The sequence below is a fragment of the Taudactylus pleione genome, unplaced genomic scaffold (genome assembly GCF_031769625.1).
Source record: "Taudactylus pleione unplaced genomic scaffold, aTauple2 ptg000026l, whole genome shotgun sequence".
NCBI classification, from domain to species: Eukaryota; Metazoa; Chordata; class Amphibia; order Anura; family Myobatrachidae; genus Taudactylus; species Taudactylus pleione.
The window spans coordinates 41,872,014-41,896,904 of record NW_028284428.1 but is presented as its reverse complement, the minus strand read 5'-3'; the positions used below and the strand labels follow the sequence as shown (position 1 = coordinate 41,896,904).

Below are 24,891 nucleotides of genomic sequence, written 5' to 3'. Positions count from 1 at the left end.
ATGCCGGCGAGATCATCTTGTCTAATAGGATCGACCCCTGTGTGTTTAGCTTTACATGCTTTGTACATTTCATTACTACCACCATTAGAGGGGGACTCTCATTGTGGGAATATAGCTCCCGTGTTAAGTTCCTGGAGCTATTCAATTGCAAGACAAACCCACTAATTTAGTGCCTCCAGGTTAGTTGCGGTGTTACCACACAGAATACTTAAGCCGGGCGATGCAGTTTACTACAACTAAGCCCTGAGCATTAGTCATGGTAAGGTGCAGCTTCCGGCTTAAGTGCTGGGGGTGACGCAATCAATTGAATAGTCCCGGTCACTTAACCCAAGAGCTACATCTCCGCAATTAGAATTAAATTCCACCCTTAGAAAAAAGCTGATTCTGCAGGTTACCCAAGTATCTTTACCTGCCCACATTTAGGGCTAGCTGGTTAATATAATAGATTTGGATTCTACAGCATCAATTTCCCAAGATCACTGTTGATCTTCCAGCATTATTGTTACTCACTATTTACAGATTAGTTATGGATGGCAGACAGTGACAAATAAAAGCTATACCATAAAAACAAAGAAGTATTAAAAAAAAATTGGGTAAACTGTTAATGCTGTGTTTATAAGAAATAGAAAGAGTTGTATCTCCTTTAATGGGTTGTAAGTCACTTTTTATTCATGGGTTGTGGCTTACAAGCGATTAAGAGAACTACTTATTTTTCTATTTCTTCTAAACAGAGCCAACTGTTTACACAGTTTTTTATAAATATTTAAAGGTTAGTGTTTTTTGGGAGTCTGCAGATGTGAAAAAGTTTGTAATTTGCTTGAAGTTGCCTAATTTCTGCAGTACTCTAGCACTGATCATATCAAAGAGCTATACAAGTTTTTGGCTATGTCACAGTGTAGTGCGGCCATTGTTTTAACTTGGTATGCCTGTTCTATATAATTTGTGATCAACTGCAGCACTTGCGCAATAGCTGGCTTACAACAGGGTTAATCCAGTCCCCACCTGTTGAATTGCTGTGTAGCATGAAATGTTTGTATAATTTCATTATTTGCAATATAATTCACACATAATACACAGCTTATCTCCTTCTTTTTTTTATTTATTTTTTTTATTTCTTTGTAGGTAACTTAAGTTACCATATGTCAAATATACCTATGTTAAATCAATATATATTTATCTCTCATCTTCACTCAGGCTCCATACACTTCTTTAATAAATTTAAATCTATGCAACTTGTGTTTACTGCTTTGCTTCAATGACTGTGATTCTCTTGTTGTACCGCATTAAAAATATTTAATATATAAAATTTATCTCCAAAAAAATATCAATTAAATCTGTTTGGCAACCCCATGCACCTCCTCCCCTGGGTCTCAACTAGGGATGTGCAGGCTCGGATAGGTTCGAGTTTGCACGTGGTGTTCGGATTTTTCCCTCTAAAAAAACGGAACTCAGAAAGAGGCAAAACGTCATCTTGCACGGACGAACATCATCATTCCTGGACTTTTGTCATCATCCCTAGTCTCAACCCTCCACTCTTCACCAAGAACCAATCTGCTCAGTGATTTTTCCTTCATCCACTGACACTTTCTCATCATTTAATGCCACTGATTAAGATAATGGCCTCTACTTCTTTCTTCTTTTCTCACTCTACAGCCTTTTTATTTTGATTCAATCTTCTTGCAGATTAATTATTGTCTCTTGTGTTTGTTACAGTTTTAACAAACTACTGGCATCTTTCCATCATTTTTGATGCAGTAATTACTCCTTTTCTAGACATTCTAACCCGCATGCTCTGATTACTGTCCCATCTATCAATTCCCATACTTTTCTTAGAACAGGTGTAGGCATCGTCCAGCACTCCAGCTTGTCGAACTAGACTTCCCAGTTTTCTCTGCTACATTTTTAGCATGGCCTAACAGTAAAACTGTGGCAGAGCATGCTGGGATGTTGGTTCCACATCAACTGGAGTGCCACAAATCGCCTAACCCTGTCCTACAGCACGACTGTCCATAAAAATTATAGGCCCCCTTATAAATTTGGATACTGGGCTCACCTTAAAAGACGTTTTTGAAATCTTTAATGCTCTCACCTTTTTGGGACAACCCTTATTATAGTAGCACAGGAGGTTCCAACACAAGGACCTGAAATAATCTGACTGAGTTAACTTGGGCACAGTTCTTGGTATAGGTGAAGTAAAAGCCTATTTATTCACCAATAAATTAGTAGACCCAATATTAATTAATTTAAATTTTATATGGAAGTAGACAAATATCACCTGGATGACATGGGTCAATTTGTCTCTAAATATATTTGTGTGCACTTACATTTTCTGTATGCTTAAGACAAATGCACTCACATCAGAAGACTTTAATATACAAAATAATCTTAGAAAACAAGGCTTACTACTGGACTGTTTAATATAATAAATGGTTGGTTGACTTTTGAGGACAAATGTTAATTTCTATAAAGAAAGCGCTATAGATTAGACCTAACAGAGCGAAGAATTGAGACAAAAAAAAATGGAACATTTGGATCTAAGAAGAATACCAACACCCCCTTCCCCCATAAAGGATAGCTGGGAGATCTACAGATGATGATCAGTTAGATTACAGTTGAGGCTACAGCAGATGAGGTTTTGACATATCATAAGGCATCCTTCAATCCTTCAGATGTTTTTCCATGGCCTTCATCTCCAAGGGTATTCTGGCTTCCAGATAGCAGGCCTTATTAAAATTCCCAATTAGAAGATGGATGATATGTATAGGCTTTAGGGATGTCATCCTATACTCTAACCAACCTCCACTCCTCTGACTCTTCTCTGTACATATCCTGCTCCTGCCTTCCTCTCACACGTGACATGATATGTAACTCTGTGCACAGTCGGCACTTTCAGAGAGAATGAGACATTACAAATTACGAAACTGTCTTTTAAATATGCATGTCAGCGCCCTCTGGAGGCTGGATTGTTATTATACATTGCATTGCCACTTTCTCATCTGTTTTAGTCACAGAAAGAGAATCTCTAGGCATAGCACTTGCCAGACATGCCTGAGTGGCCCCTGGACTGACTTGTGTCCCTACTTATGGATGGCCCTGCATAAGGGGCATGCTTACACTCTCTTCACGTTTCCTTTCATCACATACTGTAATTTACCAGACCCCCTGTAAAGTGGTCTGTGTGCAAATCCCCACAGGACTCTGGAGAGACGTAGAAGTGTGACTTTACTAGCTGCAGTCATGCTGAACAATGGCTGCAGAAGCACTTCCTGAATAACAAGTGGATGACAGAGATTCAACTTCTGCCATCCACTTAAAAGCAAGATAGCATACAGCTATTGTACCCCATTCTATCGAGCTAAAGGTCAGTAGTTTGATCATTGCTAAATGTAGAAGTTACTTATCACTTATAATTCCCCTCATCTTCTCTCTTCCCCCATGTTTCTGTCACCAATGTTCTTCCCTCATTCCTCTTTCTTTGTCTTCATGTTTAATGTGCTGTAGCCTTGAATCTGTGGCTCCAGATGCAGCATTGTGCAGTCTGAGCCTTCATCTCTGGCATAATGTGCGACTGGCCGGGCTGCTCACTGCGACCTGAGCTTTCTCGTCCAGCATGGTGTGCGTCCGGCAGGTCTGGTCACTGCGGTCTAAGCTTTCTCGTCCAGCACAGTGTGCGTCCGGCAGGTCTGGTCACTGCGGTCTAAGCTTTCTCGTCCAGCACGGTGTGCGTCCGGCAGGTCTGGTCACTGCGGTCTAAGCTTTCTCGTCCAGCACGGTGTGCGTCTGGCAGGTCTGGTCACTGCGGTCTAAGCTTTCTCGTCCAGCATGGTTTGCGTCCGGCAGGTCTGGTCACTGAGGTCTAAGCTTTCTCGTCCAGCATGGTGTGCGTCCGGCAGGTCTGGTCACTGCGGTCTAAGCTTTCTCGTCCAGCATGGTGTGCGTCCGGCAGGTCTGGTCACTGCGGTCTAAGCTTTCTCGTCCAGCATGGTGTGCGTCCGGCAGGTCTGGTCACTGCGGTCTAAGCTTTCTCGTCCAGCATGGTGTGCGTCCGGCAGGTCTGGTCACTGCGGTCTAAGCTTTCTCGTCCAGCACGGTGTGCGTCCGGCAGGTCTGGTCACTGCGGTCTAAGCTTTCTCGTCCAGCACGGTGTGCGTCTGGCAGGTCTGGTCACTGCGGTCTAAGCTTTCTCGTCCAGCATGGTTTGCGTCCGGCAGGTCTGGTCACTGAGGTCTAAGCTTTCTCGTCCAGCATGGTGTGCGTCCGGCAGGTCTGGTCACTGCGGTCTAAGCTTTCTCGTCCAGCATGGTGTGCGTCCGGCAGGTCTGGTCACTGCGGTCTAAGCTTTCTCGTCCAGCATGGTGTGCGTCCGGCAGGTCTGGTCACTGCGGTCTAAGCTTTCTCGTCCAGCATGGTGTGCGTCCGGCAGGTCTGGTCACTGCGGTCTAAGCTTTCTCGTCCAGCACGGTGTGCGTCTGGCAGGGCTGTTCACTGTGCGGCCTGAGCCTTCTCCAGCGTGGTGTGTGACTGTTATTTGGAGTGATTTATCATGCTTGTGCTGTCTGTTCCGCTGCATGTGTGTATATATATTGACACTGCAGTGGTGTAAATCCTGTGACATATAACATCTACAACCTCTGACCCTGAGTAGCCTCCTATGTACCCTTCCTTATGCATACCTATATACTCACCTTGTTACTACTTAGCATCCCTTACATATATACACCCCTGTTACTATGTACCCTCCCCATTAACCTATATAACCCCCTTTTAACTACATAACATCCCTCTCTACCTATATACCCCTTGTTTCTATGTGCACCCAGTACCTCTATTATATTGAGTAGGATATTTTTCCTGGAACAGCTCACAGCTACTGTGGAATCACAAGTTCTAACATACCCTGTCAGCCTTTATGCTGGGACCTGTAGCACCACAACCATATACTAGAATACTGCCCAGTCTTGTGGCAGTGTGAGCTCGCACCTTGCAGGTCTCCACTCCTCATGGTCCCCCTGGACCCCGGCACAGAGAGCACCGACCGGCAGCAGCTAGACTTAGTTGCACCTCTCCCAGATAGGCACCTGCCGCTTCCAGTTATTGCATCTGATTTGCAGTCCTGACTGTGGATGGCACTCTTTCTAGACATGCTGGAGGCTGCAGCCCCCAGAGTCTTCTCTGGCAAGGTATGGAGTTCACTCTTCCAATGCATGCTGCACAGTTCCCAAGGTATCAGCAGCTCACAAGGCTTCCTTTGTCATTAGTGCTGGCAGATGGTAGAAACTGTCAGCAGGGAGCAGGCGTGCCTCCTGCGCATGTGTTAGAAAGGCGTGTTATCTCATTATATTATAGGGTATTTTCTGCATACACAAAAGTGAGTGTGTTTACGCATTTGTTCTTTCATTACAGTAACATCTCACAGAACACTTCCTCACATGTTTTTCATCTTCATTGTTCCTCGTACAGCTTTCTCGTTCTATATGGTTTGAGGCCCTTTAATTCCTGCCTTACACTTAACAAAATGATTACATTGGTATGCGTACTTAAATTACTATTTTTAAATTAAATTGTCAACTAAATTAAGCGTTGGTTTTATTACGGTATTTACTATGCACTTGTGTAGTAAACATTCATCTACTTTGGGCAGTTTTACTTATATGCCGTTTCTAATCGCTATACATTTCCAGCATCTCCAGGGACACACTGGAAAACTAATTTTAAAGTAGAAAATATACTGCTGTCCTTTGTAAGCAGAAAGGTAATAGCATTCTTTCAATTTGCATTTAAAGTGCATGGCTAGAGATGGTAGCTTGTGGGCAAACCTTTTTTTCTTGTTTTTTTTTTAATATATATATATATTCAGGTCGTTCTTTAACACAGTTAAACTGCTACAATATAAATTGTTACATGCGTTTTATATTTCTGCAGCTTTACAGCACTCATGGAATACTGTATTCAGCTTCTCAAATTGAAATGATTGTAGTAGCGGTATGTTTACAATTAGGACAGTTAGTATATGTTAATCTGTACTTGCCGACTGCATAGGAAATTAGTCCATAAAATATCTATAAACATAGCATTTCTAGAGCTGCCTTGGTTCTCTTGCCTCGGCCCACGGCTAAGCCTTTACAGTCTCTCAGAGCAGTACATAAATTACATTCACCACTCTTGGCAAAATGTTGTTTCTTCTCTATACCTTGTTCACTCCTTTTGCTGGTTTAACACTTTCTTCCACCAGCTTTTAAAAATATATCACCCATGTTGCTAAAATGCATTGTTCCAACATACGTGTGTGGCTTCCTCCAAATCTTTCTCATCCATTGTACAAAAATGTATTATTCCATCACTCGTTTATCTCTTATAGTATTATGCCTGGTTTGCCCCTTGGCTTGCTAGCACAGAATGTGTGGGGGAAGATTGGGGTTAGGTTTGTACTAAGGGTCGCAAGCAGTTTAGCATCGTTGGTGATTGAGGTTTATAGTGAAAAATGAGAACACTTGAGGGATAGCAGGCATATTTGTTAGTCTTCAGTTCTTCTTTCCACTATTGAATGGTTCTTGTGTTTCAGTAATGTGGGATATAGCTTTCTGGCATGGTGCACTCCTTTCTTAAAAAGGCCAATGCTTATTGCTAGTTTTTGGTATAGAGTGAAAATCTTTACCCCATGATATAGCATGTTTATACTGAAAAGAAAGGTGTCTTCCAAAATGACTATGCCCACATCAACTATGCAGGTTTGGTTGGCTAGTGTTCTGTTGAACATGACAATGATGTGATTCATAAGTCTTGCACTTCTCACTCTTCATATATGAACCCAAATTAATATTTATGGGATATTATGGAACGATGCATGGGACAAAGAATGCAGGTGCACACTCAGAATACTAAGAACGATGATCTTAGATTTTTGAGTGTGTACCTGCATTCTTTGTCCCCTGCATTGTGCAAGTCTCAGCATGGTTGCACCTCTTTTTATCTTTAAAATTAGGGTGTGCAGTCCAAGCCCCCTCTACCTTTCCACTATGTTTGTGTATATATTGTACACTTGAAGGCTGAGAATCCTTCAGCTTGGTATTTGCACCCTACCCATCTGCACATGTTTCTACATTGCTGTCTACATATTAGAATGGACACTATTATAGGTATGTCCTGGATAAATTGACATAACGGGACAAATAGAATAGAGTGAGAGTTTAGAAAATGTGAGAAATTAGCAGTAAGCTCTCCCAATTTTTAAACTCTGCCAATGTCAGAGTACATGCAAACTCGCATGTTTTTAGACGCAAAAAAACTCACAATTTAAACTCTCATTCAGATGTTTTCCCATTTTGAAGATAAAACTCTACCAATGTGAGTTTACTGCTAAACACTCACATTTTCTAAACTCCCACCCTATTACATTTGGTCCAATGTGTTAGAATTAGGGATGTTAGGGACCTATCTTATGGGGTTCACCTTGACGTGGTAAATGGGCAAACATTTATGGCCAAACATGTACGAAGAACCTCACTTAAATTCTACAATTAAAATGGAGTATATCAGGATTATTTTGATTATCATTGTTCTTAGTATTTTGAGTGTGCACCTGACGACCACATGCAGCGGGATGTGGCAAGGGCCCACATATTGGGTAGTCGGGCACTGGATCGTTCAATGTGTACGACCGGCCCGATATGTCCGCCCATCGGGTCGCTGGATACACATATTGTTTTATACCCAACTTAAGGTCCTGGCTCCAATGAGGCTGGAGCTGAAATGATTGATATATATACTCTGTACTGCACTGTGTAAATTAGTGGAGATATATATATGTATAATATACAGTCCCTAGGTAATGTACACCGGTGCAAACCCACTCGGGATTCCAGGAATTTGTTCAGAAAATTTTATGCCGAGTGGGTTTGTATCGGTGTACATTACCTAGGGACTGTATATTATTATTTGCTGTGGCACCCGGGTACCTAGCTGTGAACAGCAGGAGTGCCGGATTAGAAGATTTTGTGCATGTAATATATATATATATATATATATATATATATATATATATATACTCATCAGCTCTCTTCAGAACGTTATCACAGCATGTGACCCTCTGGGAAATTTCTGAACAATCCTATTAATTACTAAAAAGCCGTAGTTCAACAAATGTAACATTCTTACCATTTTAAAACAATTTTAAACTTTTTTTTAAAAAAAAGTACAACAAAAGTAATGACTTCTGTTAACATGCTTATCAGTGATACATTTTGGGGGGTTTCAGTCCAGCTCGAGTTTGCTAAGCTCCCGAGATGAGTTCCCGGGGCTATTCAATGTCTGCGCTGTAATTCCCTGACTAGCGGATTTCTGTACAATCCGCTCTAACGAGTGCCTGGGGGCAACATTGTGTGCGGTAACAGTATCGCACTGAGCACTTAAGTTGAGAAATGCAGTTTACTGTGACTAAGCCCCGGGTAATGGTCGCAGTAAACTACATCTCCCGACTTAAGTTCCGGGCGTGTTGCAAGCAATTGCATAGCTCCGGGCGCTAATCATGGAAGCTTAACAAACGTGATCTGAATTGAATTCCCCCCTTAATCTTTTTTATTAATAAGGAAAATTGTAAACAAACAATTTTGATATAATGCTTCCTGACATGTTGGTGCACCACATGTGAATATATATCTCCAGACTTAAACATTCTGGTGGTTATCTGTTCTCTCAATCAGATATAGCAGTCCATTTTGACTTCTATTTTTTGACCCTTTATACAGCAGATCCAAGAGAGGGAGGTTCTTGAGGTGGACATTGTGGAGGATCCATCTAGCTATTCAGGCACTTAAATTAAACAAATATCCGAGTCCAGATGGCATTAGCGGGAGATACTATAACCTTTTAAGTGACTTACTAATCTTTTTCAATGCCTCTTTAGGGGAGACACCCATTATCCGGCCTTCGATGATGCTTATGGCATTTTGATACCCAAACAAAAATAGTGAGTTGGCGAACTCTTATCGCCCCATCACACTTCTCAACCAAGATTTTAAACACTTATCAAAAAATTTTTCCTCCCGCCTCCAATCTTTGATGCCTTCCCTTTTAACCCATCACCAACTGGGTTTTACCACTAATCAGCATTCTGTTTTTAGACATTGGGTCTGCTTTTGCAGCTATTGTGGCGACAAAAAAAATCTAATTCCCTCTATAACATTTTACTGAGCCTCGATGTCGAAACTGCTTTCGATAAGATCTCTTGAATACAGTGTCCTGGAAGAAAAGGACTTTGGGTTTAATATGCTTCAATTTCATTAATCCCACCATCAGTATGATTATCAGCGACTTTAAAGGGGACTCTGTTACTATGTCTAGGGGCACCAGGCAAGGTTGGGCATCATCTCTACTTTTGTTTAACCTGGCCCTAGACCCCATGATACGAATCTTGCAAACTTTTGACAATTTTAAGGGTATCGGTGGATGTTCTTTGAAGCTACTGATGTTTGTGGATGGCTTATTTTTCTCTAACCCTCAGGAATGTTTCCTAGATGTGATAAGATCTCCCAGTTTGGTCACATTTCTAGCTTCACAATTAATATCCAAAAATCAGTAGCAATGGCCTTATCTCCCACCACCTGCCACACTTGGGCAAGACCCCTCAATCTAACATGGGCACCTACAAGTATTTCATATGTGGGTATACACCTCCCCAAAATCTATTCATGTTATACTCACTAAATATAACTAAAATCATATCTAGAGTCACTACAGAACTTAGGAAATTGCAAAATGTGCAACTTTCTTTTCTCGGACGGACCCATTGCATAAACTTGGTATCTTTCCCAAAGCTATTTTATCCTTTACAGGGTTTGCCCTTATTGTTGACTACTAGAAATTAACAAACAATTTGCCATTTTGCACTTTATCTGGAATTGTAACAAAACCAAAATTAGTCTTAAAATGTTGTATCAACTTTCCCCACATTTCCCTTTATAACCTGGCAGCTGTTTGTACCTACATTAAAGATGGCCTCTCTTCAAACATTCTGAAATGCCCATTATGACTTGGAACAACAACTGCTACCAGATACCAATCTAACTGCATTTTTGCATACAGCAAAAAGACATCCGTCCTTTCCGTTTTGGACAACCCTCTGCTAATGTTCACAAGAACGGTGTGATATAAACTAAAAGTTATGGTGGGTGACTGCCTCCTTCTCTCTGTTTTCCCTCTGTTGGGTAACGCTGCTTTAATAATTGGCTGTTCAGCCTCACCTTTTGTAACTTGTTTGAATTTGGGCCTATACGTATTCACAAAGTTGGGTAGCGTGACTCGCAACCCCTGACCTTTGCTCAAACCGCTGAAAAATTTGATATGTACACACACATTCTTTTGCCTTCCTCCAGGCACAACATTATGTCCATATGGTACTCCCCAATCTGTCCTCAAGAGATCCAAGCCAGAACCAAACTGCTCATTTCTATAAGTAATAGCTTAATTATATGTATATTTTTGTGTACTTCAATCATGTTTTATTGAAACATCCAATGATCTGATCTATATTTTAAATGCAATTGCTCTTACTATTTACAAATGTAACAATTTTAAGAATACTATTGAACCCATTTGTGCTAAGGATAAGTTGTTCTTAGTCACTTTTGTACCCATCCTAAATTCATATTGGTCTGTTTTTATTTGAAAGAGAATTCTCCTCTGTTAAGCACAATGATAAAACATCTGTGAAAGAAAACAATATATCAAAAGCAAGAACGTTTGAGGTCTGTTTGCATTTCTTATTGTGCGTAGGTGCTTCAGGAAGAATTATTGTACATCGAAACCAATTGCAGGGTGCATACTTATATGCAGGTCACTTGTTTTCTACGGCATGGGTATGAACTGCCTGTGGTCGGGATGCTGCTGGTCAGAATACCGACAGCGGCATCCCAACTCCCATAGGTAAGTATGCTAGCACTAACCCCTACTCTAACTGTCCCTCCTCCGTGCCTAAACCTAACCTCCCCTCCCCCTAGTGCTTAATCCTAACCTCCCCGCACCCTAAACCTCCCACCCACCCGGGTGCCTAAACCTAACCTCCCCCTGCATGCACCATAAACGTAACCCTCCGTCCCTGGTCCCTAACTCTCCACTTAGTGCCTAACCCTGCACCCTAACCATCCCCTGACTTCTGATAATTACCTTCGCGATATTGGTGCCGTCACCCTGGCGCTTTCGGGAATTTGGCGCCAGTATTTAGATCGGACGGAATTCTGCACGCCGGAATGCTGACTGCACCCCGTTTTCTACATGTTCCAGGCTAACTTAAGCCCAAAAGTGCTCTATAACTGCAAAAACTCTTAACATTCATCCAAGACAGGTGGACAAGTTACTCTAAGGAGCTGCCAAAGTACCCAGATTCCATTTTTGCACAATTCGATTCTGCATTCAGACAAGTGGACAATTGTTAATGCATATATAGGATTTTATATATTCAAAACCTTTTTGCTTTTGATCTATTGTGGCTTTCTTTGATGTTTTCTTCTACAGTAGAGCCTATCGCTGCATTTTGATATTACAACATACTTAACCTATGTGGCTTTGATCCATGTATCTGTTTGAGAAAGAGTACTACCTGAAATGAAAGTTCTACTATTTTATGAAAGGCATCTATTTTGGACACTAACACTATTTTAGGTAGCACTAACTTTATAACAGCTTGATGTAACTTTGCTTGAATACCCACAGTGTTATCGGACCTCTGTCCTGTAGGGCATGCCCCCGATGTTTGCTGCTGGAATATTGTCACTCATGTTTTAGATTGACCGGTAGCAAGTTAAACAATAGAAGCATTTGGGGACTATGTTCTAAAAATCAGGACAAGACCTGCAACAGAAACATTATTATACATAATTTTATATTTCCTATACTACATTACTAAGGGAAGTAAAAGCTAAAAATAGAAATCTGTTACATTTAATTATTTTTGTGGATGTCAAAATGCTGATTACTCCTAAATAAGTTTTAATGTTAAATAATACAGTTGTGATAAATAATAATAAATATAATACATTTTAAGATAGAAACACTCCTTTATTCTTGACATTTTCTTCATTCTTCTGTCTTTTTTGTTTGTGTTTTTCTGTGTTTTAGGCGTGTTGCCTGCATTGCAATGGAAAAGACAAAGCAGGAGCAGCAAGCCAGCTGTACTTGGTTTGGCAAGAAGAAGAAGCAGTACAAAGACAAATATCTGGCAAAGCACAATGCAGGTATGAAATGCAAGGTGTTTAAGGATCAAATACCATTATTTCCTATTAGTATGTTACAAATGCTGTGTTTTACAGAGCGAAATGATGATATACCTGCTATAACTATGAAATAAGTGTTATGTTCATGTTAGATACGTAATCCATGCTCACACTCCTCTGCAGCAGGTGGCCATATTAGGAAGGATAACGTGCAGTGGTTTCCTTGGGTGATATGAAGCACTGCATGTTTCTCCTGCAAACCCCTACACCTCTATAGAGATTGATGAGAAATATATGAATTCCTTACTGGTGAATTTACATTACATTTTCTGTTTGCTAGTGTGTATATTTCCTTTAAAATACAAATCCAATGGTGAGAAGGCTCTAGTTTTTCGAATGCAGATATTAATACGTTGCTACAGTATGACTTCAAATGCATTAAATCAAGCATGGTCATGAGATGAATGTATACAATGTATCACCACCTTCTACTGGTATTCTATATTATTTGTGGTCTTTGTAACTTTGAGTACAGAAGACAATCCATAGTAGTTCCAAATTATTTAGTACATTTTGAATGCTTTTACATTTATGAATAAATGAGAGAGAATCTGTATCCAGATGTTCTGTTTCATTTTTTTTAAGTGCTGTGATTTTTTGAATACCAGCTCACATGTAGCCTTACCACAGTAGTGCTACAGAGTAACTTTCACCAAAACCTGTAACGTGAATGTAGTGCAATATGTCCAGCCTCTCAACAGAAACTGTCAGCTGTTGTACTTATTTGTGTCCTTCTAAATCAGGACATCTATTTACACAGTGCTTGAAAACAGATATACTAGGGGTTTATAGTCCCATAGTAACTGCAACTCCCATAATCTCCAACAATAAAATATAGTTGTTAATATGGTGTTAGTGCACCGGTATTGACTTTCATCAACCAGGGTTCGTATAAGCGCTTTCTGTGTAAGCATAAACGTGTGTAGTAAAAAAAAAGAATTCCAGCAGATAGTTAAATTTGTATAGGCACATGCAATATCTGTTGCAAATGGTAGTTCCTAAAATAATATAGAAAGTATTCAGCTGGATAAAAAAAAAAAGTATTGTGATAGCACAAATAGTGTTTGCTAACATTCCAAATAGCAGTTCCAAATGTTATGTAGTGTGTCCCACTCGGGCTGTCTGTTTCACTTAATCTTTGTATACAAACACGGCAAGCTTCTTATATCACCGAATATTCAGCCTCAGATTACCACCAGGGCTGCCGTGCCATTGTAATCGGTGAGGGGCACCGTGATATAGTATTTGTATAATGTCTGCAAGATTTCACATACATGCAAGAAAAAACTTCTTTGTAAAAAACAGGTTTTTAACAATGTGGTAATTAGCAGCTGGTACCTCACAAATAAATCTCTGGTCTTAACGCTTTTCTCCTGTCTTTCAACCTCAGCACCTTCCTCAGAAGTGTGTATCTGTATCAATTTTCTCCCCGATTTAAATGTCTGGTCATGTAGTCTGGCGCATGCGCTATCTATAGCGCTCCAAGCAGGGCTGGTGCTAGGGTGTTCGGCGTCCCCCTACAAACTATAAATTTGCTACCTCTCTCCCAGCTTTTATAAAGGGACAGCACAAGCCTTCAGCGCACACCACAAAAAAGGCACATGATCTCACAAGAAAGGGACATGGCTACACAATAGTACCCCCAAATCAAATTACTCCAGACAGTAGAACAATACACCGCCCCGAGTGCCCCTGATTCACATTACACCACATACACCTTATGTTATGATACACAGTAGTGCCCCTTATACACAATGCCCACAGTACTACCCATATATAAAAATAATGCCAACAATAGTAGTGCGCCTTTTACACAATGCCCACAATAGTGCCCCTTATACGCAATGCCCACAATAGTGCCCCTTATACGCAATGCCCACAGTAGTAGTGCCCCTTATACAATGCCCACAGTAATGGTGCCCCTTGCACAATGCCCACAGTAATGGTGCCCCTTACACATAATGACACACAGTAATATTGCCCCCTAGAAATAATGACACACAGACACACTATACTTACCTGAAGCCCGCTCCTGCACCCGCCGCTGTCTGACAGCTCCTCGACCTCGGCACTATGGGAGAGACATCATAATGTATCTCTCTACACGTACTATGGGAGCTGGAAGGTGGAGCTCAGGAGTGAGCGCCAGCCTCTGGCTGCAGGGTTGGTAACAAAATCTCAGCGAGTGCCTTGCAAATGGAGAAGGTGGCAGTGGCGCCTTGGCAGCCTGGCACCTCCCTGCTCCGCACCAGATAATGCAGAGAGTGCCGCAGTGTCCACCAGATAATGCACAGAGTGCCGCCCATCTTAGTACGAAAGCAGATTGCAGCACTGTTTCGCTTGGGTGGAGTTATTTTTAAAGTAAATGTGACTGCTAGTTAATGCAGATAGTGTTGCAGTGACCACCAGATAATGCAGAGTGCGCCGTAGTGTCCACCAGATAATGCACAGTGCCGCAGTGTCCACCAGATAATGCACAGAGTGCCGCAATGTCCACCAGATAATGCACAGAGTGCCGCAATGTCAACCAGATAATGCAGAGTGCCGCAGTGTCCACCAGATAATGCAGAGTGTGTGTTGCAGTGACCACCAGATAATGCAGAGCTTAGCAATTACTGTCAAATAATGCAGTGTATTGCAGTGACCACCAGATAAGGACCCACATATGACGCGTAATATGACACCCCTCACACACACAATTATAATACCCATGCACACACATTAAGCCCCAGCACAGACAGTATTAACCCCCCCCCCCACCAGGAGAAAACAAATACACTCCTTCCCATTACATAAGTATACCATCCCTATATGACACTTCAACATTTTCACCTCTCCATTAGCACTTACCGGTCCAGAAGGAGAAAGTGTTTCCCTGTGAAACTCCAGGGTACAGGAAGAAAGGGCTGGAGACTCAGGGCAAGGGGGCAGGGTCTCCGCAAGGGACAGGAAGGAGATTAGAAAAGTAAGAGGGTATATGAGTGGGCTGGGTCTCGGGTGAGGGGCAGGGTCTTAGCCAGGAGGGAGTAGATAGGAATAGTCACACATGGTGGAAGAGGGGTCGGGCACTCAGTGCGGGGTCTTGGCTACGGACAGGAGCTGAGTGTTTCAATTGTAATAGAGTAGTGACAGTCAAGGAGGGGGCGGAGACTCGCGATGACAGAGGAGACAGTGTATTCTGCCCTATTGAAGCTCCTGTCACTGTCCCTTAGTCAGCGTAGAGGATAGGAGGGGGTGGAGAGTGAGACCTCTCAGGCAGGAGGGATCCCTGGGCATCCGCACTGAGCGCAGGCACAGCATAAGCAGCCGACTCCCGATCAGCCGCTGACTGGATGAGGAGCATCTGAGGCTCGGCCACGCGTCTCTGTAGCAGGCTGCCATGGCCTGTCATACAGTGTGACAGGTGCAGCGGCAGCAGGAACAACTAACTGAGCAGCAGCTGCAGGGAGAGTGCCTCTCCGACCTGGCGCCTCCCTGCAGTGCAGACTCTGCTGAGTGGGTTGCGCCGGCCCTGGCTCCAAGCCTACTTCTGTTTAGGAGTTTATTGCTCCTGTTTCAATGTATGCCAGTCCCCTATTGTCTTTCATTATACACTGGGGAAGTATTTAGGTTCCATTGTATAGGGGAATTGCTGTGCCTATATACCGATATACTTATGTTCTGGTTTTCCTTTTCTGAACTTTGATATAGAGAAAATGTTCCCATTTGAATACCAGTCTTCTTTACTTTGGATAGAACTAGGATTTTATCAGTCTCATTAACCTTATAGCGATTCTGCCTTTGTAATATTTTCTATAATAATGCTCCAATATTTATATACAGAATATCTCTCTTCTTATATATACTAAGTACCTACTTAACATCATATTCTTCACATAATAAGAGTTATGGTACAAGTAATGCCACCATATTATAACAATACTGGGGTATGCTAATCTATACAAAATATGATTTAGAGCAATCAAAGAAAAGCTGACTAACTTTAAGACTGATCCATTTCTAAAGACTGAGTGAACAGGATGGCCTCCCACAGGGAAGTGACACATTTAGACACAAGCCCCATATCTAACTAGCAATATTGTCTTCTGGAGGAGTTATATTGATATAATATACATAACCTATCTACTAAGAAGTATCTACTTAACATCATATGTTCTGCACATAATAAACTATCTTTAGTCTAACCAAAGATTAGACAAAAGAGGGGGTTAAAAATCATCGGGATACAATGCTAGATAATCGATTTTTTTTTTTGATTTTTTTTTACTGCTAATTTATTTTTTCTGTTATTAACCCTACATTTTCTGTATCGTAGCTGTACTTTATTATATATACTGTCATACTAAAATGAGAATGTACATCATTATGTAATCATACTAATAGACATATTATTCATACTATCCATTTATACAAATTACGTTAGACATAACTAAAATTCATAAGGATATAGAGGCTATCATATATATGTATCTAACTATATTAACTCCTTAGCACAAATTAAATGAGCTCATTACCTTGTATTAACTAGCAACCATATTTAAAAACTCTACAGGCGTGAATGTCTTGGATTCATGTTCAAAGAATCTGATGAGACTTAATTAAATATAGGGAAGATCGTGTAAATCACTTACAAATGGAAATAGAGAAAATACACAATCTTTTAAAAGCGTTCGAGGGAAGTCAAGAATTCAAAGAGAGAGATATGAAAGTTAATAAACAAAAATAGAGGAAGCAGAACAGACGCTGATTACAAGGAAGGAACACAAGATGGAAAGGGACATTCAAGATTATAAAAAAGGTGAAACACATACTTTCAATAGAGTTGGGATGAACAAAATCTATTTAAAACCAACATATGAGAAATTGGAAGGAAGGAAAAAATCAGTACAATTTTCAGAGAGGTCCCAAAATAAAACAAGATATGGGAAAAGTCAAAGCAAACCCCAAAATGTATTTATTTTTATTTTTTTAATAAAAAATAATATAAAGGTAACAGATTTATACACAAAAATAGGTACAAAGTCCTGGAGGACTTTGATTCACCAAGCACTAGTTACTATACACAAGAATGGAAATATAGAAAGTCTCAAAAACCGAGGATCAATTACCTCAAAATCAGGTTGTTTTTTTTTTAGAAACGCGCAGTACCCTAAACTGATTTCAAAGAGACACCCCAAAAGAATGTATGAAAAGATTTAGAGGCACAGGAGGAGGAAGAAGAAAACAAAACAAAAAATCCATGTGTAAGATAGAGGTAACGGGAAAGGGAATCTTCTCTCTATATAATGTAATTTTGTATAAATGGATTGTATGAATAATTTGCCTATTATTATGATTAAATAAAAAAATTTATTATGTACATCTTTATTTTAGTATATAAAACAAAGTTCAGCTACGATAAATAGGAGACTTGAAGCCTGTCTCAAGGCGGTCTTTTCTCTGTCAGGAGCTGTTGCACGGCCATGGCTACGGTCTGGGTTTCTAAAGCCATTTAGGAATGGATAAAGGCACTGAAAAATACTCTTCCAGAGGCTTCCAGAGAACAGCTGACAATTATCTCCTATATTAAGGAGGCAGCCACCTATCTATGAGAGGCAGCATTGGTTGCCTCAGTTGTGGCTCGCAGAGCCCTATGGTTAAGGGACTGGAAAGCAGATGCAGGGTCCAAGAAGGCCATGCAATCTCTTCCATTTACGGGAGGCATTCTGTTTGGCACAGAATTGGATAAGATTGTAGCCATGGTAGCAGCCTCCAAGGCGGCTGGTTTGCCTTCAACATCTACTCCTAGACCTAGGCATTCATCCTTTCGAGCCTTTCGGCCACAAGGAACAGCAAGGGGTCAGTCTTCCTCTAGAACCAGTTCTCGTAAGAGACCGCAATCTAAGAAACCTTGGCCAAACAGACGTCCGGCTTCCAGGTCAGACGATAAACCCACGGTCTGTTGGGGTGGGCCTCCCCCTGGGAAATCCCAGGGTAGGAGGCCGACTTCTTCAGTTTTCAGACACCTGGCATCACGACAACAGATGCCTGGGTTCGGGAGGTGGTCTCTCAGGGGTACGTCCTTACTTTTTTGGAGAAGTCCCCCGCAGAAATTTTTCTGCACAACTCCTTCAGAGGAGTCTGCAAAGGCCTTGGCCCTCCAACAGGCCATTCATTCCCTGCTGGAGTCAGAAGTAATAATTCGGGTTTCAGTGACTCAAAAAGGAAGGGGTGGTTATTCCAACCTATTTTTGATTCAAAAACCCAATGGACTTCACCGGCCTATTCTTAATCTAAAGGGTCTCAACATGTTTATCCAGTTGCCCAGGTTCCGTATGGAGACCCTTCGATCAATTGTTTTGGCAATTGAACCAGGGGATTTCTTGGGGTGTCCTTGCCAATTACACCGTACCACCAACAGTTTATGCTGTTCTACAAAAACATTTCCAATTTCAGGCGCTGCCTTTTGGTTTGTCAACAGCTCCTCTGGTGTTTACAAAGATAATGGCAGTAATGACGGCCTGTCTCAGACATCAAGGAGTCAGGATACTGCCATACCTGGAGGATCTCCTGATATTGGCACAATCTCCACAGGTGTTGCAGCATCATCTCAGACTGACGATTGCCTGTCTGCACAGACACGGCTGGATCATAAATTGGAAGAAATCGTCGCTTCTTCCAGTGCAACAGATGGTGCATTTAGGGGCACGCCTGGATTCTCTGGCACAGAGATTATATCGACCAGAAGACAAGATTGTGGCCCTTCAGTTGCGGATTCACAGGTTTCTCCACAACCAGTTGGTATCTGTTCGTTCAGCGATGCAGGTTCTGGGATCCATGGTATCCACCTTCGACATGGTGGAATATGCCCAGTTCCACTCCAGACCACTGCAACGGCTAATCCTATAAAGTCACAGACGATTCGTCTTTCTCCAGAGTTGCGGCTGTCCCTCTCATGGTGGTTGCAGATGTTCCGTCTGAACAGGGGTCGCCCATTCTGGATTCCAGATTGGGTACTCCTTACTAACGATGCCAGCCTCCGCGGATGGGGCTCAGTGACAGGTCAGCACACATTTCAGGAAAGATGGATGATCAGGGAAGGTCTCCTGTCCATAAACGTCCTGGAACTACGTGCAGTGTTCAGAGCACTTGTTCAACCACAGGATGTACTGAACGGCAGGCCTGTCCAAGTAGAGTCCGACAACACCACCGTGGTAGCCTACCCCAACCATCAGGGAGGCACGCGAAGTCAAGCTGCCAGGGCGGAAGAGTGGTAAAACTCTGGTCTGGGCATTGTTCTTCCATCCACACTTTTGTCAAATTTTACGCATTTGCCTCTCAGGATGTTTCCTTTGGGTGTCGGATTCTCCTTTCTACTAAACAGGAGCGTCCCCATCCTTAAGGGAACTGCTTTGGGATAGGGATGTGCAGGCTCGGTTCTACTCGGTTCCGTTCGTTTTTTTTTACCGAATCTTATTGGCTATCCAAAACTCGTGACAGCTGATACCCAATAAGATACGGTAAAAAAAAACGAACGGAACCGAGCCTGCACATCCCTACTTTGGGACATTCCCAAGGTAATTCCTGTGGACCCTTTGGACCCTGAAGAAGAAAATAAGAGTTCTGGTATAACATTCCTTTTTGTTAACACTTTTTTCTTTGAGGTCCATAGGGTTCACAGGACACCCACCCTAATGCACCTGGTGTTATTGGGTAATCTTGTGTATCTCTGATTACTCCCCTCTTATACCACTTTCATACAGAAAATGGCAAAAAAACCCTGGATTTTTTCCCGACTTTTGCGTACCGGGTTGTTTTGCCATTCTCTGTCTGTACCCCCCTTCAGACAGAAGAGCAAATTACCAGGTCAAAAATTTCAACCCGGTAATCTGCTGATTTACACAGGTATTTCTTCTGTCTGAAAGGGTCAACACAGGACTAAATTCCTGTGTCTCCGACCCTGGTAAATTCATGGGTTGAAGTCCCGGGAATTTAGACCCGGGATGACCCTTTCAGACAGAAAAAGTTCCCGTGTAAATCAAATTACCGGGTTGAAATATTTAACCCAGTAATTTGGATTTCTGTCTGAAAGTGGTATAAAAGAGTGTTTCTGAGGTACAATTATCCTTCCTTATCTTTTCCTTCTCCTGCCTTGGGCTTGGTAACAAACTAAATGCCTGTAGCCAGGGGCGGGGTATATTTGGCAGAGGACCCAGTGCATCCTGAGCACTGAAGCTTTTAACTGTTTGGTGCCTGGATCACTCCAACCACATGCCCAAGGTAATTCCTGTGGACCCTATGGACCTCGAAGAAAGAGTTGACAAAGGTGTGTTATACCATTATTACTGTTGTTATGGGGCCCTCTGGGGCATTTGCTGTTTATTGTCTTAATGCGTCCCTTATGTTATCACGTGAAATTGTGTCCTAGTGTAAATTCTTGTTATATAGAAATAGTCCCAATTTTTTATCTGTAGGTAGGGTGTTATTATACAATCCAATACGATATGAATAGTCTCTGGGGATTAATCTTGTTGTGACTGTAAAATGGGTGTTCTTTAAACATTTAAGTTGATGGTGCCATGGTAATCTCTGCTCTCCTCTCTACCTCAAATATAATGCAATAGCGCAGTATCAGGAACCAGGCAAACACTATTATGCAGGATAGGTAAGTAAAAGTGTGTACTTACCAAACGTTTTTTGTTTTTGTAGCTTCCTGCTGGTTCTCCTGGTCCTTGTGCTTGCAGAGGTGTTAGTTGGGGTTTTATTTATTCATTATAGAAAGTACAATCAATGACTCCTCAAAGTCCTGTGAACTAAAAAGGTATATCTACAACTGTAGAATTGCCTATGGAAAGTCCCAATAGTAGTTGAGCAAATTGTGCTTGCAATAGTCTACACGGTGGGGGGCATGGCCCAACGGGTTTCATCCAATTCCTGGACTTTTTCGAGGGTGCCCATTTTTCTTCCCCTCTGTCCATATATATGGTGTGTAATTTACCTGAGCACTCGTTCACGGTGGCTGCGTCTCCCACACTTCCGGGTTCGTAGGTGCACAAGGGCCGGTCCTCTTCCCTGTTGATTGCGTTACCTCCACTAGAGTGTGCGTTGAAGTCCCCATTACTTTAGTTGTTCCTTTTACTCTTTGTTATGTATATTATATCAATATAACTCCTCCAGAAGACAATATTGCTAGTTAGATATGGGGCTTGTGTCTAAATGTGTCACTTCCCTGTGGGAGGCCATCCTGTTCACTCAGTCTTTAGAAATGGATCAGTCTTAAAGTTAGTCAGCTTTTCTTTGATTGCTCTAAATCATATTTTGTATAGATTAGCATACCCCAGTATTGTTATAATATGGTGGCATTACTTGTACCATAACTCTTATTATGTGAAGAATATGATGTTAAGTAGGTACTTAGTATATATAAGAAGAGAGGTATTCTTTGTATATAAATATTGGAGCATTATTATAGAAAATATTACAAAGGCAAAATTGCTATAGGGTTAATGAGACCGATAAAATCCTAGTTCTATCCAAAGTAAATAAGACTGGTATTCAAATGGGAAAATTTTCCCTATATTAAATTTCGGAAAAGGAAAACCAGAACATAAGTATATAGGCACAACAATTCCCTTATACAATTGAACCTAAATACAACCCCCCCCCCTGTGCAAAATGACGGACAATAGGGGACTGGAATACATTGATACAGGTGCAATAAACTCCTAAGCAGAAGTAGGTTTGGAGCGCTACAGATGGCTCATGCGCCAGACAACATGACCGGACATTTAAACCAGGGAGAAAATTTATAGAGACACACACTTCTAAGGAAGCCGCTGAGGTTGAAAGACAGTTGGAGAAAAGCGTTAAGGTCGGAGATTTATTTGTGAGGTACCTGCTGGTAATTACCACATTGTTAAAACCTGTTTTTTACAAAAGTTTTTTTTGCTTGTATGTGAAATCTTGCGGACATTATACAAATGCTTTATCACGGTGCCCCTTACTGATTACAAAGGCACGGCAGCCCTGGTGGTAATCTGAGGTTGAATATTCGGTGATATAAGGACCTTGCCGTGTTTGTATACAAAGATTAAGTGAAACAGACCGCATCACTAATCACGAGTGGGACACTCTATATAACATCAGGAACTGCTATTTGGACTGTTAGCAAACAGTATTTGTGCTAACAAAATATTTTTTTGTATCCAGATAGAACGTCTCCTTTGAAACAGCTGAATTCTTTGTATCTTATTAGGAACTACCATTTGCAACAGATATTGCATATGCCTCTACAAATTTAAAGGCGGGTATCCACTACAAGATCTGAAAACAACTGCACGATTACGACATTGTAATCGTTCAGTCGTTTGTCAGTCGTGTGATGAGCCTGTACTGAACGAGCAGTCGTTCAGTGCAAGGTCATCAATCATCTGGAAACATGCTGAACCTGACGATATCGTTAGGTTGACCAGCATGTTGGAAAGATGATAGATGTTTAAACGACCAGTGAGCACGCGCATCGCTGGTCGTTTTAGACACTTTTTCAAACTATTTGCAAACGATTGAACGATCAACAGATCGTTATTGTTAAATCGTTCAACTAAATCATCTAGTGGATACCCCCCTTGACTCTATCCGCTGGAATTCTTTTTTTACTACACACGTTTATTCTCACACAGAAAGCGCTTATACGAACACTGCTTGATGAAAGTCAATACCGGTGTACTAACAATGGATTAACATCAATCTTTTATTGTTGGAGATTGTGGGTTTCATACTTATGGGACTATAAACCCCTAGTATACCTATCAATTTTCAAGCACTGTGTAAATAGATGTTCTGATTTATAAGGAAACAAATACAGTAAGCAGATTATCCCATTGATTGTATTGTGGCATAGAAAAGGAGTGCAAGGAGCCTGCATATAATACAAGTGTATATGTTTTTTAATTGCATTTACTGACCGGTACTACTATATTTTATGGATGTATTTTTATAACCACAAATAAAATTCAGGCGCTAAAAAGCATATAAAAATATGCAACAATAATTTAAATTTAAGGTAGTTAATCCAATTAGTTGCTGCTGCTGCTGCTACTGAGTACCTCTGGAGTACTCTAAATCCAGTATGCAAATAAATTGTTTCAAACATAAAAGAGTGCAATAATTTAAACAGTGTTAATTATATGCAATATATAAATTTCATTCAAAACACACAATACACACCAAAAAAACAGTATAGAACATACTAAGTATGCATACTCGTTGATCCAACATCAAAAAAAAATATATATATATAAAAAAAAAAAGGAAATCCTCCTACAAATGATGAATAGTTCCAATTAGGAGATATCCTTATAGTAAAACGTCATAAAGTCCATTAATAAATGACAGTGTTTTATATAGCACTGAATTCCACTTTGCATAAATCCACTGTTGGAAGTAATTGCAGGTGAATAACCTTTATATAAATGTGAGGTCTCAGAACCACCCTAAGTACAGCTGTATTAGGGCAGATAAAGAAAAGGGATAGATATATACTGACAGGTGAGAGAATTAAGTACAGACAGTCAGCACTAGCATAAGTCACATACAATGCAGATATATATACATAAGCATGACATACAATATACTGCATTATGTCACTGCATTCAACTTACCCAGATTCAGTGTCTGGGAAGGCTACAGCGCTGTGTACACTGACCTGATGGTGAGGTACGCAGGGGGACTGGACTCACTGCCATCTCCAGAGATTTCTGCTGCACCACAAGAAAATGGCCGCTGGAGACCTCAGAAGAAGCGTGGCCCGCGGAGGAAGCAGCTCAGCGACGCCAGACTACATACTGAAAGGCACGCTGAGCTGAGGGGAGGAGCCGCTGTAACAGGGAATGCTTCCTCCTCTGGCCGGCTATTAACCTCCCGGGACGCCGGCTCCCAGCGCCGATCAGTAAGTCCCTGGTGGTCTAGTGGACACACGGGGTATGGGGGGGGACCGCCGCCACTGCCGGCGCCTCCGGTCTGTCCCCAGAGACCGGAGGCACAGGACTGCATATTAAATGCGCGGATCACCGCAAGCGGTGATCCGCGACCTTACCTGCTCCCCGTGGATCCGGCAGCAGTCCTGGGCGCCCGCAGAGTCCGGCTAGTACAGACTCTGGGGTCCCGCTGAGATCCCCAGATCTGTACTGGCGTCTCAGCGCCGGCGGGGTGACGGAGCGGCAGCTTAGACGTCCTATGGACAGTCTGACGCTGCCGCTCTAAAAGTCCAAAGTAAAAATAAAAAACTCTGTTCTTACAAAAAAATATAAAGCTTAGGGGCTGTTAATCAGCTCCCCACTGCACTAAACGGTGACCCCACTCCGGCCGGGCACCAACTTAAACTGAGGTGCCTCTGGCTTGGGGGGTGGGGTTATAGGGAGAGTGGACCCAAGTGCATCCTGGGAGCTAAAAGCTTTAACTGCGTGGTGCCCGGATTTGGTTCCCAACCTATACCCCAAGGTCAACCCTGTGGACCCTATGGACTTCGTAGAAACAGAGATAACAAAGGTAAGTTCTTACCATATCTCTTGTTATAATGGCAAATTTGGTTGTTGCAGTGATACCACTTCAACCGCCCTCTATTAAAGTCTTTGTTTTGTTGACTATC

The 24,891-nt window shown here is 41.7% G+C and overlaps 1 protein-coding gene across 8 annotated transcripts in view; it reads left to right on the top strand.

Annotated features, from left to right (window-relative positions):
• Positions 1–24,891, top strand: part of CASK (calcium/calmodulin dependent serine protein kinase) — a 450,595-nt gene that overhangs the window by 376,670 nt on the left and 49,034 nt on the right. For all 8 annotated transcript variants that reach the window (XM_088451724.1, XM_088451721.1, XM_088451720.1 and 5 more), the window contains one exon: positions 12,112–12,227. In XM_088451724.1, coding sequence (XP_088307850.1) covers positions 12,112–12,227 — 116 coding nt within the window. The remainder of the gene's footprint in view (positions 1–12,111; positions 12,228–24,891) is intronic.